The 18895-nt window shown below is 35.0% G+C and overlaps 1 protein-coding gene across 3 annotated transcripts in view; it reads left to right on the plus strand.

Annotated features, from left to right (window-relative positions):
• The window catches only part of RPGRIP1L (RPGRIP1 like), a 101218-nt gene that overhangs the window by 3506 nt on the left and 78817 nt on the right, over positions 1-18895 (plus strand). For all 3 annotated transcript variants that reach the window (XM_038531027.1, XM_038531028.1, XM_038531029.1), the window contains 4 exons: positions 1685-1829; positions 5137-5435; positions 8934-9036; positions 10366-10509. In XM_038531027.1, coding sequence (XP_038386955.1) covers positions 1685-1829; positions 5137-5435; positions 8934-9036; positions 10366-10509 — 691 coding nt within the window. The remainder of the gene's footprint in view (positions 1-1684; positions 1830-5136; positions 5436-8933; positions 9037-10365; positions 10510-18895) is intronic.

Below are 18895 nucleotides of genomic sequence, written 5' to 3' on the forward strand. Positions count from 1 at the left end.
TTTAAAATTTTTTGCCTTTCAAGTAGAGTATCTCAAAATGGTTTGTTTATCCAAGTGATACTGACTTTGTATTATCAAATTAATACACATTAAAGGTTTCCTTTATCCTTTTATCATTTAGTGGTTGCCCTAGAGCTAAAAAAATCACTTTCAAATTGAGAATGAAAAACACTGCTTTGAGGAGCAATTTAGAGTGTAGAACTATGTTTTTGTTTGTGTATACAGTGTGTCAGCTCTGCTGTCATGCTACTGCATTTGTCATTGAGACAGCTGTGATATAAAATATATTCCACTAAGATGTCTTAATACCCCTGTGAATTAGAACAATTCAGGTGGCCACCTTGAACTATCACGGAAAGATGGTCAGTGTATTGTTCATTGAAAAAGATAAATTTGACTATACAGCTTTTATTTTTAAATTTACAAGATATATATATTATATATATATTATATATATATAAAATTTGCTTGAGATCTTTGGTGGAACATGAGGTATTCAGATACAATAAACATTAATTGTGCATAGCTGCTTATTGGAATTGGCTACTTTAAGTTCAGTTCTTGCCCTCGGTTTACCACTATAGGGGCTTTAACCTTTGTCCATTTGTTCTTTATTTCTTTTGGATGATAATGAAAATTAGCCAGTGATACAGAAAATACTGAATTTAAGTATATGTAAAAAATCATATACACATGCTAAAAGGTATAAAAGTTCTTTAAAAATATATATATAATATAGCTTATAAATGACTTGTAGAGGTTTATTTGTTTGTACTTGCAGATTTTACAGTTTATTTTCTAGAACCCAAAACCCATACATAGCTCCAAAAAACTTCTTATGTTCACCAAATTATTGTCATAACTCTTGCCTCTGTTAAAAAAAAGAAAGAGAACACAGTTTCAGATACTTTTTTAAAATTTTTTTCATAATTGAGCATATATGTTGAAAAGTCTTATCGAATCAGAGTTCCATCTTATAAATTCTTAAAGAATGGTTATTTAAATATCCTGTTGAATGGATACTGTTATTGCCGAAATCCTCAATATTGCATGTAAACTTTTATTCTTTTTAAATTAAAAATTGTATTTATTTATTTGAGAGAGAGAAAGAACGCACAGGCAGGGGGAGCAGTAGAGGAAGAAGGAGAAGCAGACTCCCCACTGAGCAGGGAGTCCCTAGGGGGCTCAATCCCAGGACCCTGAGCGGAAGGCAGAGGCTCAACCAATTGAGCCGCCCAGGCGCACATGTGAACTTTTAATAGCAAAGATTATTATTCTTCCCTCTGATTGGTGATGTAAGCAATGCTATAGTGTATTCTAAAACAATCTTAAATGTAAATCACGAAGGAAAAAAGTGCATTGAGGATTAGATTAATATCAATGATTATCGGGATCCCTGGGTGGCGCAGCGGTTTAGCGCCTGCCTTTGGCCCAGGACACAATCCTGGAGACCCGGGATCAAATCCCACATCGGGCTCCCGGTGCATGGAGCCTGCTTCTCCCTCTGCCTGTGTCTCTGCCTCTCTCTCTCTCTCTCTGTGACTATCATAAATAAATTAATTACTTGATTTTTAAAAAAAAAAAGATTCAGGCTATAAAAATGTTTTAAAAAAATATCAATTATTATCATTTTTAGAGACTATTTTAAGTAATCGCACTATTAATTACCTTGGCATTTTTGCAGAAACATCAATGTCACGGACAATGAAGTCTCGCCAGGCAGTGTCACGTACCAGTCGGGAGGAACTGGAAGACAGATTTTTGCGTTTGCATGATGAGAACATTTTGCTTAAACAGCATGCCCGCAAGCAAGAGGATAAAATTAAAAGGTTATGATAAAAAGCTTTTAGCTTTTTCTCCTGACTCTGTAAAGTTTGGAGGATATGCTTTTTTATAAACTTAATTGAAAACTCCACCTGGAATCTTTTTTGGAACAAGGCAGGTTGTAAATAAATACAGTTTTTAAAAATGGAAAATCTTACAAACTAGAATAATAAACCAAAAAGATGATGAGTGTTTATTATGTCTGAAGTTGCTATTTGAAAGAAAAAGCTAATAGCTAAGAGTGCCACGAGTATATCATATCTATAAATAACTTCTGGTTTAATATTTATAGTTTAATAAGCAAATGGCCAAAGCATCTGTTTTTTAAATGCCTTGGTTTAAAATAAAAGTTTGAAAAAGTAATTAGCTATTCTAACTTGTTAGAATGCATGTTCCCTTAAGACTTGGGGTTTACTAATGAAAACCTCACTTCAGTATCTGGAACATACTTAACTTTGCTTGGATTAGTCTAGAATCTCTATTTCGAAGAGTCTCTACTGTTTCTGAAGAATTATTGTCACCTGATTTGTGTGCAAAAGATTTTTGCAGGGATAACTTCTTAAAAGTAGGTATTCTTTCATTTCTTCTTGTTCAGAAGTACTTTAACTATCTTCTGAGTGTGTGGCATTAAAAGCAAAAAAAGCACATTCCCATTTGTAAGCTTCAACAAGCCTGTATTCATATTCATGTTCTAGGTTAAATGAAAAGGTGAGAAAGCCATGGAAGAAAGAAGATTGGGGTGGAGGTGGGGTCAGTATTCTGCTTAGAATGTATCCTAACGGGGTGATTCTAGTTCAGTTTCTACTCTGTGGACTTTGTTTTAATGGCCCACTGACCTGCTGTGTTGGGGGCTTTTACTTTGAGTCCTTTTTTGAGTCATGATAATGTCTTTTTACAAGACATGTGACTCACTTGCCTGATTCCTTTTCTGACCAGTAACACACACGTATCCTATCAGAATGAAGAATGTAGTCTATGACCACTGAACAATTTTTTTTTCCTTTGTAGGCCTAATTGGTCAGTAAAATAATTGAATTCACAACCTTGACCTCATTAGTAATTTGTCCCAGCCAGAAAATATAAAACAACCTAATAATGAGCCATGTAGTTTAATGGAAAAAGGACTCAGCTAGAAGTCAAGTTGTATGCATGTGTTCTATTATTTCTCTGCCTCTAGCCTATGATATTATGTTCAAGCCATTTAACCTCCTGGGATGTTATTTTACTTAGCCCTGAGAGTAGTAATCCAATGACCACTATGACCCAAAGCTCTAAAATTCTTCTGAATTTCACTTCACAAACACAACCTAGAGGCATGTGTAGAACTGCTCTGATTTTTATTTTTACTTTTTAAATTTTAAGTAATCTATATACCCAATGTGGGGCTCAAACTTACAATTCTGAGATTAAGAGTCACATGTTCTACCAGCCGGGTACCCCAGAACAGTTTTAAATTTATCCTTAAGATGTAATTAGGACCACATCAGCATAAATATAGATTTGATAAGCCACCTTTTTCAATAAGTACTTAAACTTTATCAGATTACTTACAATGTATTAATAACACAAAATAATGATATCAAACAAATGAAAACTACTGCCCTTACTGGACAAACATGCAATCTTGTTTCTTAACAAAAAATTTACTTGAACATCCTTGAAAGAATTTAAAGCCACTCCACTGATGTGCCATTCTTAAAAATGTGGGTCATTTATTATTCTCCACATGTTGACTGCTTTTTTGTATTAAACCTGTGTCTTTTGAATGTGATCTCTATCTCTATGAAAGTCTCTCTGTAATAAAAGATTCAGATATTTCGGTTGACATCCCATTTAAATGTCAACCCTATTTCTATGGCTAAACCATTGGGTGGGGCTAAGGATCCTAAACTCATTAAAGGGCTAGATAGAGTGTGTGGCTCCGTTGGTCTTATGATACCTGCCCAAATTTTCCAGTGATATATCATTCTCTGGATTAGGTGGAAAAGGAACTAATCCATTGATTATTTTACTAGGGTGTTTGTGGTACTCTTGGATCTTGGTTTTTATTATCCTATATCCCTTATAAAGCATGTTTAATGGATTTGCCTCAAGGGAAAGAGAAAACAATCTTAACTGATTATGTTATGCATTGCTCTCCCTGATGCCACATGCTGTAGGCCGAGTAGCCAGAAGTGTAGATAGACATGTATTACTACCGCTTTTACAGAGGACTCTGCTTAGGGCAAAAAAAAAGGTTGTTCTATGACATCCCAAAGCTATTAAGGATTTTTTTATTTCACTTTTGTTCTCTTAAGTAAAAGCTTCTGTCCATAACCACGCTAAAATAAAGCAAACCCCGTTTAAAGAAAAATGAAGTGAGTTTTTATTTTCAATCTCCGTCTGGCTCTTTATAAAAATAGATTCACTATAAACTAGAATCAGCTATTGAAGATGTGCGACCAATTTTGTAAAGTCTTGAACTTGTGTCTCTCATCAAAGCCACCTTTTCTTTCTTGTCCTGCCAAGATTTTTCCATTCACTGTCAGGCATGTTTTCCGTACGTGTATATTACATCACCCCCATGTGCCCTTTCTGTCTTTTGTTCTGTCTAACCAGGTTTTATCAAAACTTAAAAGAATGAAAGGTATAAACTCCTAAGATGTCAAAAACACAACTTATGTCTAAATTTAAGGTAGCATTAAAATAATACTTTTTGCATCTAAGTATTTTCTGCCATTAAACATGAATGCTCCTTGGGTCCTAAGCAACATTTAGTGGCACATTTCAGTTTCTTCTGAATTTTTCATTGGGCTTTTTGTCTGTGTGTACCAATGCATTCTAACATTTTTGAATTTGTAACATGTCTCAATCTTAGAGAACCTGAAAACAGTTCCCCTAAAACAGATCACCTATATGCTACATAGTCTTAACACACTTTTCAAAAGTTGTAACTTACTGTGGCTTGCATCTATAACCCACCACATCCACAATCTGTAGCTACATTTAAGTGCATACAGCATTCCTACATAAGGTCATGCGTTAAAAATTGCATTTGAGGAACATATGGAGTAAATATGTGTCCTCTCTTTACTAACCTTAAATGATAAGCCTTAGGAAACTGTTATTTGTCAGTGCTATAAAGCAGATTGTTGCCCAGTGGTTTCAATTATCATCAAAGGATTCTTCACAGGCAGTAATAGTTACATCAAAACCTGAAATTTATTATTCAGGTTCTGCACTGAAGTCCTCACAGTGATTATGTTCCTTTCAACAGAATGCATTTTATGCTGACTTCTCACATTCCTTTTCATCTTTTTATTATTTCCCTAGAATGGCCACCAAGTTAATACGGCTCGTTAATGACAAGAAAAGATATGAGCGGGTTGGTGGCGGCCCCAAGCGGCTGGGACGAGATGTGGAAATGGAAGAAATGATGGAGAGGCTGCAAGAGAAAGTTCATGAGCTTGAAAGACAGAATGAAGTCCTTAAAAACAGACTCATTTCAGCCAAACAGCAACTTCAAATCCAAGGTTACAGGCAAACGCCGTACAACTATGTGCAGTCTCGTGTTAACACTGGGCGTAGAAAAGTGAATGAAAATGCAGGCTCACAAGAATGCCCCAGGAAAGGTAAAATAAGCTTATATTAAATCCTTAAATGTAAATCTTTTAATAGGTTGTTTTACACACGCACATACAGTATTTCTGTATTTCTCATGTTTTTAAGTTCCTTTAGAAATAGAAAAATAGTTTTTTGACTTGCGTTTTGATAAAATGTTAACATAAAAATCATTTGTTGAGTAAAACATTGAACATAACTATTTATCCTGATATGAGAGACACGTGTGAAACTGTAAAATAGAAGTTGAGTTTGAGGTGGTTTTCTGTATTTCAGGCAGAAATCACATTGACTCAGGCAAATGGGAAAACCAGTTAGTTTGCTTATTTATGATCATGCTTACTGTTTTGAGTGATCACACTTAATTTCCTTTTCCAAAGACCTTTTATAAAATTTTAGAATCACTTAAGTCTCTCATCATGTGGAGGCAACATGACCATGCAATGTGCACATAACTAAAGGTTTAAAAAATTGCATTCTTGCTCCTCTTCTTACTACCTGGTGACCTTGGGCAAGTCATCTAATCATTCTGAACTTGATCATTACATGTAAAATAAAAGGATTTAGGCAGGAGACCATAAAGATCTTCTTTATCTGTAGAAATGATCATAGGTTTATCATTTTCCTCATTCGAGAATGCATCACCAAAAACCTGCCCATGTTACAAAGCAATTCAGTTGCATAGGTGAAACTTACTATAAAAAGAACCTAAATGTTTCTAATAAAAATTCCCAGTTCTTCCAAGGACAGACCATTTGTAATGAGGCAAAAAGTTAATAAATATTTTAAGTATTTTTTAAGTAAATTTTTTAAGTTCAACTACTAGGGAAGGAAATAAAATTGTAGCTGCAGTTGATCTTCATTTGGAACATGCTTCACATAAACACCAAACATTTTGAGGAATACAAAAATCTGTGTAAAACTTTCAATTCAATTCATGTAGGAGGACAAAAAATGCCATATAAACAGAAAAGAAGAAAATTTTGTTCTGTTTTTTTCTCCAAGCCAAAATATTGACCCTCTCTCTTCTCTAGGAAGAGTTCCCTTGAAGTCAGTAAGGCCTCCACACAGCAGGAGGCAGCCACAGGATGAAAGGGCTCAGCTACTCCTAGCTTGTGAGATTGGCAGTAGACTTTGATATAACCAAAGCAGTCGTAGGGCATTATAAATTAAAAAATACATTCTGCTGCTAATTAACTTTCTACTTGGAAGAGGGCCTTGACCTCTCAGAGCCTCATCTTTCCCATATGTAAAATGGAGTAATAACACAGATGAGAAGAAAGGTCAAGAAATGGTAATTCCGTGGTGTGTATTTTACCTTTCTACTTTAGTTTGGTCAACTGTGACTGAAGTAGGGCAAGATCATCTCTAAAGTCTATAACGTGTTTTATACTAAATAAAAAAGCAGTGCCCAAATTTTAGATCAACGTGGAACTAATCTACTGCTGTGAATTGGTGTTTGAATAGAAGAGTCTGAGTCTGATGGAAGCTTACTCCTATAGGGAAAAAGAAGAAAAGAGACACAGAGCAGCTTAGTCTTTAAAATGTGACTATAAAGTTTAAATTTATCCTTGTGTTCATACACTTCTAGTAATTCAGATCTTTTTTCACTACTTGGTACAGAGTCCAAGACATAGAAGCTGCACAAAGCACTAAATAGTGATAAATGCTTTCTTTTTCTTTCTTTTTTTTTAAGATTTTGTTATTTATTCATGAGAGACACAGAGAAGCAGAGAGGCACGCACGCAGAGGGAGAAGTAGGCTCCCCATGGGGAGCCCAATGCGGGACTTGATCCCAGGACCCTGGGATCACGACCTGAGCCAAAGGCAAAGGCTCAACCACTGAGCTACCCAGGTGCCCCATTGAATACTTTCTCAACCATTATCTTTCTGAGTGAACTTAAGACACCATTATCAGGGTTGATACCTTAGTAATAATCTCTTCAAGATCACCTTTGAGCCTGGATCTTACCCACACTTGTCAGAAGTATCACAGTGTAGGGTGACTTGGGGAGAACACTAGGCCCTCTCCACCTACAAGCCAACTTGCCTCTCAAGCTGCTATAAACATTACCATTTTCTATATGTGCCTTGTCAGGAGAAAGGATGCAAAGTACTGGTTTAAGATGTGATCATTGTAATGTAGAAACAATCCTTATTGTAAAGAACCAGTAGAACAAAGATTTTTATAAGCTGTGTATGCTTTAAAATGTAACCATTGTCAAACCACTGTTACACAGTAAGTTTTAAGATTATTTTAAGGGTAAGTAGGTTGGGGTTTGTTTGTTTTTTTTATTTCACTAGTGATGTTTAGTTTTTCCATGATTTATGTAGGAAAAGTTTATGAATTAGCATTACTGCCGAAATCGGCAAATTTTAACACAGTAAATTATTTTAATGGCTTTAGGCAGAGCCTTTCTGTTCTTTATTCTGAACTACAACCATAGATATTGAAAATTTTGGAACAGAAAATAATAGTTCCATTCTAATTAAAAATAAACTTTCTTAAGAAAATGAATTTTATCTGTACCTTATATCTGAGATTATGCTCCATTAAAAAAATTAAATTATGTCATTTTATCTACCTTAAGCTCTAGTAACTTATTTTGTAAAGTAATCATACAATTAAAATTATGTCTCATTTTTATTTTTTTTAAAGATTTTATTCATTTATTCATGAGAAACAGAGAAAGAGAGAGAGGGAGAGAGGCAGAGACACAGGCAGAGGGAGAAGCAGGCTCCATGCAGGGAATCTGACGTGGGACTCAATCCGGTGTCTCCAGGATCTCATCCTGGATCGAAGGCAGCACTAAACCGCTGAGCCACCCGGGCTGCCCTATGTCTCATTTTTAATAATGGGACTAGACTTGTCCCATGCATCGACTATTTTTATAAGAAAAATATTTTAAGAGCAGCAGCAAAAATGTTTTATTTCAAAGAATCTCATTGGTGATACCTTTTTGAGTTACCTTTGTTTAAATATGGATTTTCATATTGAGTTGGAATAAGCCTAAGTACAGGAAAAGTTTTGACTTAAACCCACAGTATCTGTGAGTCACACAAAGGAAGATTAGGTTCAATATGTAAGGTCAAGGAATGTGAATGACTAATTAAAAAATTAAGAAGTCTATATCAAAAAATGCTAAAAAAAAAAAAAAAAAGTCAAGGTTTTGAAACCTTTTTCCTTCATACTTTAGCTTATATTGTAAAGCCCTGACTTTGGTTCTTTCAGAAATTACTTTAGGAGTTCTAAATTTAAGTTGAATCAAATTATTTCTAGGTGATTTGGTTTCCATAGTAGAATTTGATGGGCAGTACTTGCTGCTACGTACATTTAATGTGCATCAACGATAGTACCTTTGGCAATAGATTTCTGATTCTCTGTGTTATAGAGCACATATCTCTCAGTACTTAAGAAATTTTCTTATATTGCAAATTTCTTCATGATAGCAAATCAAGAGTCCTTCTATCCCAATTTCACCTTTATAATCTTACTGATTGACTTTTAGGTATTAGATTCCAAGATGTCGATGTAGCAGAAACTCTACAACCCATGCTTACAAAATATGGCAACAGTTTACTTGAAGAAGCCAGAGGAGAAATAAGAAATTTGTACGTATTCTTTTTGTCGTCTTTTTAGAACTTTATTAATCATGTCTTTTTTGATACCTCCCTTTCCTTTATTTTAAACACAATTGGTTTATGTACAAATAGTTTGCTCCACTAAATAAATACATCTAGATCTGTGGGGTAAGAACAGATACTATATAACATGCTTCCAAAAAAATGAAGAAAATGAACAACTTAACCAACTACATCAGTGGAGGCGTTTATAGAATAGTCTTCTATATTATAATTTTCTCCCAAAAGGAATGTCATCAAGCCCAGTCATTTAGAATAGTACAAGATTTCGGGGCAACATTTCCATTCTCAGAAAAATTACAGGTAATTATTTTTTTAGATCCTGAATTAATTAGCCTTTTTGCGGTTAAAAAAAAAAAGGAATTGAAGGGAGTGACTTAAAAGTTTGAAGTTATCAGATACATATGGATTTCAGATTTTGTTTCACTGTGATTCTATGGTACTGCATTCTTCATCATACTATGGTTTCAGAAAAGTTACTTCTGCCAAATTTAGCTTACTTTCCCAGTTAATCAAAGCCTCATGGTTTCAGTGTCTGTGAGTTACACAAACGAAGGTAAGGTTCCACCTTACCTGCAGGCCTTCACCTGAATCATCAAAAAGTAACAATTCTGAATGAGGAAAGAAAACATGAAACAGAGCATCACGGTGTAGATGGTTGCTCAAGAATAATATGGGCTTCAAATTACTTCTTTTGAATATTTTAAATACCAATTAGAACAATGACTAGCCTATGAAGGAATAAAACCAGGAGACTAGACCTAATCTTCTTGCCTGCTGTTCTGCTGAAAAACAAGGGTTTATACAAGCTTCCTGAGGCTCATTACACTGGGATGCTACCAAAACATGGTAGAGAAATAAATACGTGCAAAAAAACACTATTATGTTTTGCAAATTTCTCACACACGCTCTCTCTCTTGTTCACACTCTCACTCTCTTAAGAGTTAATTTGAACTATCTAGGCAGATGTACATAGGAAAGAACAAAAGTGTATAAATTACCTGAAGATGGCCAGATTGTGGAGTACATAATAGGTAACCAATACATACTGAATTGAATTAAATCAAAGTCCAAGTTATTGTCTAGGACATTATTATATAAAAAGCAGTATTTTGAATTATTCCACATGCACTTTTAAATCGTCGCATTTAATCTACTCGTCACTATATGCAGAGGCACTTAAGCTAAAAATTTTAACTTCTGCTTGCTTTTTATCATGAAGAACTTTCTTTGTACTGATCTTGAATACTGCAGACTTTTCCTCAAATTACAAATTCTTGTAAAGGTTCTTTATTTCAGGGAAAATGTTATTCAGTCACAGAGAGGCCAGATAGAAGAGTTAGAGCACTTGGCTGAGATCCTGAAAACTCAGTTGAGGAGAAAAGAAAATGAAATTGAGTTATCTCTTCTTCAGCTTCGAGAACAGCAGGCTACAGATCAAAGGTATGTTAAAACAGAAATATCACTTTGATAAGGTCAAAATTAGTTTAAAATACTTTATCATGTGCCATAGAAGGATAAGCCTAGTCTATTTTAAAAATCATGTTTTCACTTAACATTCTTCATATAAGCCTGCTCTAGACCTACTAACTGCTCTCAACAGCTCTAGCGGAAGGGCATTTTTCCCTAACCTACTTTGCTTCATCTTGTCTCCCCAACTCATTTATCCATTTGTTGCATTTACCATAACTGTGGGAAGTTCTAATGCCATTTGACTGCACCTACCAAGAGAAATATGTATGACAAGAACCCTGCTATTGACACAGCATGTGAATAAGTCCAGCCTCATTTAAGTTTTTCTCAAAGCTAAAAAAATTCCATAATACGGTACCAGCTTTTTTTGATCCCAAAAGATGTTTTTTTTACCTCTCCTAATCAAAATTTGCTTCAAATTCGGTTGGTTATTATGAATGACAGTGTGGCCCTACAGCAATCTCTTTGCTGCCTCTTCATTTTTGATGTTTATAATGTACTATATTTTCTTTCCCATCCTCCTTTGTCATTTGTGGTTCCTAATACCTTTCTCTCGTTTTGTACTTCCACACTGTCTTTCCAATAAGACTTTATCTTCTTACCATATTCTTCCTCAAATCATTTTCTCCCCTTCCATCCTTTTCTTTTTCCTTTCCTTTTCTTTTCTTTTCTTACCATTCTGTTTGTTTTCTTGGACTGAGGATACCCAGAAGTAGAGTATATTAAATTGCCAGGTACCCATCACTTAGCTTAAACAGTCATTAACATGTTCCCAATTTTGTTTCACGTATTCCTTCACCTTTATTTTCTTTAAATAATTAGCCCCAGTCAGATAAGATATCATCCCTCCAAGGAATATTAGTATATATTTCTGGTAGACACTTTTTTTTAATATAACTCCATGCCATGATTGCACCTAACAAAGTTAACAGCAATTCTTTGATACCTTCTAATACCAGCCTATATTTCAAACTTCCCTGAACATGTCTTCTCCTGTTTGGAATTCAGATGAGCTCTACACATTACATCTGACATCTCTTATGTCTCCTATTTCTCTCTTAATGTTTTTTAAACCAGACCTAGATCTCTATTTATTTTTCCCCCCTCCAGTGTATATGATATCATGCTTCTGTGGCTAGATTCTCATTTTGAAAAGCCAGTATGATTTTCTAGTTTCTCATTTTGGATTCAGTTTAATCCTCCTTTAACAAACTAACCTGCCATTGTAATATTTGAAAAAACTAGGAAAAGATGCATCATATGAGACTTACTTTAAAAACAATAAAGTTAGCTGAAAATACAGAAGAAGCTTTCTATTTCAAAGATTCAAATGGTTAGTATTCTCTGATAACTTCTGTTCCTGAAAAGTTATGTGTAAAATTAAGTTACATAATGAAATTCTATATATTTAGTGATATTTGTATACTCTTATAAGGGGAAGGCAAAAGACACATGAATGTTTTTGAGAATTATATTAGATGATACAATTTGAATACTGGCTTTGAACCAACTTGAATACGTAGGAGTTATCCCTTTTCCCCTAGGAAGAAGAACTGATTAGACTTTGTCTTCTTGGAAAACCAAGACGTTATTCCTTGTGAGGAACAGTGCTAAAGGACCAGACCTCAACACTGAATATGATCTTAATAAATTGCCAATAGCCATATTTAAAATATTTTCTAAATATAAAAATTCTGTGCTTAGACCAAGTCCAAGCTTAGAGCCCACCCCTATCACCTTTACTCAACAGCTGAGTACAAGGTTATCAGTGACTACTTCCTCTGTTATGTTTCTCAAATTCCCAAAGAGTAAGATGGATACTGTGTTGGCCATTCCCTCTTCCAAAGGGATATGATCGTCAGGAACTAGTGTTCATTGGAAGGGAGATCCAAATGTCCTTCAGTCCTAAGGCTAGGAAAGCAGAAGCAGTGGAGCAATAGACAGGTATGCATATTTTCTCCTATAAATATTGTCAACAACAGACACCAACATATACACCTGGATGTGTTTACCCTAAAAATTAACTAAGGCCCTCAGTGGGGAGCTATATTATTCACTCAGTAGCAGTCTCTTTTGTCACATCCAGAATTAGAGAAAAAATGAGTATTACAGGTAAAGGAACTTTGTTGCAGAGGCCAAAGAAACCAATTTGTACCTTACCTCACTGATTTTATAATATTGAAAATCAAATGTTATTTGCTTAGAAAGGAAAGGCACTTTTAGTAAATAGCATATTGTTCCTTGAAATACAGTTGTTGAAAACTGAAGAAATGACTTCCAATAAAGGTCTTTAAGTCTTTTTTCCTTATATGTTTACACATAGCTCAAAATTTTATGTGTAACAGCAATTTTTTGAGGCTAATGGAAAACTGTTGAAAAAAAATGTTGGGAGAATATAAAACTTGGTATAATTTACTGTAAAGAAAAATCACAAAATGGAAAACATATTTAAACTTCTCTTTCACGGATACATTATTTCAAATTTGAAATTCTAGAAGTCTGATCAGGATGTTGGGCTCCTTGTTCTCAAACATGAACCTAACATAGTCGTAATCTTCAGAGTGCGGTGCTTGATATTTATGGCAAAGAGCTTTTTCATAGAATATTACAGAAACTCTTCATAGTATGTGTTTAATAGACCAGTTTGGTTTGGCATCAACTTGACATAAACTTTTGGTTATCCAAAGCCCTTAATTGCTTTGAAGTAAAAGCCCAGTGCTGTTCTTTTTTATTAAAATCATGTTTTTTCCTGTTATTGTGGTCTATTTTGGAAGACTGAGTTGTGATTTTTGCATATGTTCTACATAATGCCTCATTAGCAAAAAATCTTGTATCATTTACAAGTAGCCTGAATGTCTGTGTTGTTTTGAACAAAAATCCATATTAAAATTTAAACAATATAAAAATGCACATTTTCTGCTTATTAAAAAGGCCGTCTTAAATTAAATGCAAAGCAGTAACCAGTGAACACATGTATGTGAACATTAAAATCAGAATGATTTTACCTTTTATTGGCTTTTTCAACTCCAAAAATATTTATACTCTTACCAAATGTGTAACTAGTTTGTACTAAGTGGTTTTTTTTAGTAAATGTTAGGGTGTTTACCTTCTTAATTAAAAATCATGTAAGTTCCACAATATCCCAGTGGAGGAAATTTAACCTATAAATGTTCCAGACACTCTGATTTACCCTCTTCCCTTTGGTTGACAGCAGACTGTCAAATCTTAAAACAGAAAGTCCTTTTGCAGCCATGCAATGTAAGAAACAGCTTGGCCTTAGGGAGTCCATCTTTTCCTTCTAGGCACACAGAGGATTACTTCCTGGTACTCTTAATTTCTTCCCCAGCTTTTTATTTTAAAAAATTGCTCACCAACAGAAAAGTTGCAAGAATAGTAGTCTGAACGTTCACATGCCTTTCACCTCTTTGTATCTTTGTGAATGACATAAGTCTATTCTGTATTTGGCATTCATGCACTTTTCCCACTTCTCTGTCCTCTCTCCCTTCCTCCCACTGCCTCCCTCCATCTGAGATTTAGACACATGTATCATTTCGCCTTCTGTACACTTCTAAGTATCTTCTAGGAACAGAGACATCCTCCTGCATAACCATAGTATGGCTGTCATACTCTAGACACTTAACAATACAATAACAGCAATACTGTTATACAGTCCATCTTCACATTTCCCAATTGTATCCCTGATAGCTGTTTTTTTGTTTTGTTTTTTCCCAATAGCTGGTTTTGGTTTGTTTTGCTTTGTTTTGATCTAGTATCCAATTAGGGGTCATGTATTTAATTGTCGTGTCTTTTAGGTTTCCTTTATTCCAGAGTGGTTCCCCATTTCCAGCCCATTGATAGTTGTTTGCAGAATGCCCCTCAATTTGTATTTGTCTGATTGCCCGGCCCCCTAATTTAGAGGGCACATCTGGTCTTTGGATGGAAGGGTAACTGGGGCCAAGGATAACCATGCACACATTATTATTACACAGGCAGGTGATCTGTCATTTTTTTAAAAATATATCCACCAAGCTTTTGCTGTTGTTTTAAATACCTTAGAATTTGCCCAGTAGAAAGTATCACACCCAAATATCATTTCTCTTCTCCCTGTGTTTTTTAATATTAATATAATCTATCTTTCTGGGATATCAGCTTGACATTTTCTCAGCACTTAATATGAACCACACAAATTGTCACAATTTGTAGTAACTGGTATATTAGGACATACTTGAGAGTGGAGACACAGCTAGAACTAGGAATATCTCTGAGGAGGGAAACAGCCTAAAAGAATGGGAAGAAGTGGGGATCCCTGGGTGGCTCAGTGGTTTGGTGCCTGCCTTCAGCCCCGAGTGTGATCCTGGAGTCCCGGGATCGAGTCCTGCGTCGGGCTCCCTGCATGGAGCCTGCTTCTCCTTCTGCCTGTGCCTCTGCCTCTCTCTCTTTTTCTCTCTCTCTCTCTCTCTCTCATGAATAAATAAAATATTTAAGAAAAATTAAAAAATAAAAGTGGGAAGAAGTGGTCTCTTAAGATTGGATTTGACTGGCAGCTCTCTCATGTAAGGACTCTGGCCAAATTCTTTACTTTGCTCATAAGCCTTGGTTAGCTACCTCAGCTATAAAGTAAAGAGAATGAAACACGTAAGTTGTTCCCTACCTTTTAAGCAGCACACTTTCATCCCCTAGGGACCTCATGTTTGAAAGATTTTTGTCTACTAAGTAAGTGGTATGTATTTTAATCAACTTTCTGGGTTTTTTTCTTTGGTTTATCAAAAACCTGTATCATGCCAATGGTTGCTTCTGATAATTGTGAAGTAACTTACAACATTGGACTGACTTGGTATAATTCTAGCAAAAAATAAAAATACAAAACCTTCACCTTGGCAACTTAATTGCTGGTAAACCAACATTCTCCATTGAGCTTTTGGATATATTGAATGGAATTCTCAGATTGCCACTACTAGTTGGAATCTATTAAATTTGATCTGCAAAATGATCCCTTTAAGAAAATCAGCCAGGATTTCGGTTCTTCCTGTCTCCAACCAGTCCTTGGGAGTGCCCGCTCCATTTTCGTAAGAGAGTGATTCTGTGCATTTAGAGTGCTTGACAAAATTGTTTCTCTCCATTCCTCATGGGTGTTGCGAGTAAGAAAATATTGAGCTCTGATTTATATTTTGACTCACCATCACAAGAAAGGTATGATCCAGAGGCAAATAAACGTACACAGACAAATGTTTTCCCTTATGCAATCTTAGGGAGCATTATTTTCACCTATGAACTCAGGTAGCAGTTTTGAGCAAAAACCATTACCTTTCAAATAGACTTTCCTCAGCTTTTCAGTGAAGCTTGTTCCATTTAATTTACCAGCAACCTTCTGTAATCTTAATCAGTAGTGTTACCTTGCTAGTGACTGTTACCTGTGTACCCCTAGTAAAAGCTATGGATAACCTACATTTCTTTTAACAATATGCTTACAGAATGTCGTCCACTGTTTAAAAAAAAAAAATACAGTAGACATGTTTTAATCCTAAAGTTGTCTTCAACCTTATCCCCCAAATTTAGTCAGCTTAAAACTATGATTCAGAGAGAGCCTCTCCATTCTGTCATAAATATTTTACTCAACTACTTTCCAGAATCTCATAGCCTAGCTTCTGTATTCTACAGCCTTCTCTTCTAAATGGTGTTAAATATCATAACATTTTTGCCTCAAAAAAATCAAGAGGCTTTCTTTAGCATTCTCTGCTGGTACAAAGAGTGAAATGGTGATGAGGGTTGGGGGACAGGGTAGGGTGAGAGAGCTGTGTGCCTGGGGAGTAAAGTATAAGATACTTTCACTGAAGGAAAGATTTTTGCTTCTTAAGATTTCATATTAGACTATACATTACATAGCTCCACTGAAAGTTTTTCCTTCTCCAGTGTATCTGAGGTTTTAAGTTTCTGGATTTATTATGGCACCCAGTAGCAAAGCTGGAGTCAAGTGTTTTCAAGGCTTCCATTAGAAATTCCTTTTTCAGAGTTTATTGCTTGACTGTTTCCAATTATATGAGGGAAACTTGGCACATAGGTTGTTGAACTGGATTACTTTTTTCAACATAAAATCTAATTTATTTCAGTTTGTTTTTAATCTAGAGATGGGTCAACAACTCTTCCAATAGTTTTAGAAGATTTGATCATAAGTCTAAATAATAGGTCTATAAAAAAACAAGAGAAAGAAAAGAAACTGCATTTTCCAACTTAATTGTCCAAGGTTTTTTGCAAAATCCTTGTTGAAAAATTTGAGAAATTTATTTTTACAAAGCACATAATTAGACTGCTTGATATCTGTTTGCAGATCATTTCACCATGTGTAATGCAGCATGTATGAATTGTTGCATGACTGTCAGAGTTCATCTGAATGTTTTTTACCATGGATCGTTCTTTTTGTTAGAATGTTGTCATCCTGAAGATGTGATGTTCCCATCACAGTGCATGAAAGAGAGCAAGAAAGTATGGCGTGGCAGTCACTTAAAATACTGCTTATAAAATTAACTCCATCTCTGTTCTTCAAAGGAAACCAACCTGAGGACCTCCTCCTAGTACAGAGGTGTAGGACAAGCCTCTAAGCACCGACTCTAGCCCCCTCTTGCCTCCATCATCCTCACAATCCTTGTCAGCTTCTTCTGACATTCCTTTCCCTTCTTTCCCTCTCAATCTCCCCCTGTATTTTTTTTTATCATATTTCATTGGCCTATGAAAGATGTTGAGTCAATTGTCAGGCTTGAGACAATTTTCCATTGTATGTCTTCCTACAGGCCAGGTCACACTTATCACATTGTTGATTTTGATCTTCTATTTAGGACTTTCAGCTAAGCAGCCAGCCTCTTCTTCCCACCATGACCCTCAAAAATGTCTAATCATAGGGGCACCTGGGTGGCACAGTCAGTTAAGCACCCAACTCTTGGTTTCAGCTCAAGTTGTGATCTCAGGTTTATGAGATTGAGATTGAGCCTGTGTTGGGCTCCACGCTCAGCTCAGAATCCTCTTCAAGTTCTCTCTCCCTAAGCCTCTCCCACTTGTATGCTCTTTTTCTCTCTCTCTCTCAAATAAATAAATCATTGTTAAAAATCTAATCATAACAATGACTCTTACAGATAAAGCCCCTAAAAACTGACACTTGAAAATAATCATTAAAGACTTGCAGGTGTTGCAAGTGTACTCTTAAGCAAATTGACTTTTTATTTAAAGGACCACATTATTATTGTTGTTTTCTAACTCTACTAAAGTTGCATTTGTGTCCACCTGTTGGGCATTATTAGCATAAGATACGAAGTCACTTTTCTTGGCAATATTTTGAGAAGTTTAATCTTCAAGGAGGTTAGGAAAATATTCAGGTAAACATCCACCACTTAAAACACACTAAAAAGTTTTTGAAAGATGTTTACCATCCTTTGCCTTACAGAGAAAATTCAAAATTAAAACCTATTATTTCTATAACCTTGTGTGGCTGAATGAGTTATTGGTGCTTAATTCTTTGTTTTTATCGTTAAGTAATTGTTACTCAAACATATATAAATGTATATATATTTTTCTTGAAAATACTAAATGTTTAAAAACAAGAAAATATCGGAGATGACTGAAAATGTAAGAAGAGATTTGAAATTATTTGAATAGTTCAATCCTTCCATATCAATAACTGTCAGTCACCATTGAGTGGTCAAACCAAGTAATTCTGGAGAAAACAGATTGTTATATTTTGGTTTCTAATTATGAAAAAGTGAATATCTTCTTTATTTGATTTATGTAAAATATGTTTTCCCTTCATATTATAATATTTTTAGTGAATAAAGAGCATGCTATGAGGAAGAATAGAGAGTGTACTGCAGAATGTGTGCTCAGAACTACTAGATAACGTGTTTTAGACACATAATTATTTTAACATTGTGTTAAGACTGTATCCTGGGTAAGATCCAGGTTCTTGGACTTGTTTATCTTCTGTGTGAGGACAACTAACTGTCCGATGCCAAAATACAATGAACTTTCAAATATCAAAGAGGAAAATTAAGTATTTCAAGTCCTCAGCTGGTTTACAGATGTGTGAGCTTTGTAGTCCATTTTCTGGTTCCAGTAGGGCATTGTGACAATTTTTCCAATATGTGTACACTAGATAAGTTTTGGAAGTAAAATTACTTACTTTAAATCCTGAAATAATTTTCTGAATTTAAAATTTTTTATGTTTTTTTTTTAAGGAAATGAAGTTTTAAAACCGAGCTTCACAATTTCTAAAATACTTTTTTGAATGTAAAACGTATTAAATTAAGGAGTCTTTCTCTGTCAGGAAAGTAAATGCCTTTTGAAAACGGGTATTCATTTAGATCTGTGATTA

This window comes from Canis lupus, chromosome 2 (assembly GCF_011100685.1).
Source record: "Canis lupus familiaris isolate Mischka breed German Shepherd chromosome 2, alternate assembly UU_Cfam_GSD_1.0, whole genome shotgun sequence".
NCBI classification, from domain to species: Eukaryota; Metazoa; Chordata; class Mammalia; order Carnivora; family Canidae; genus Canis; species Canis lupus.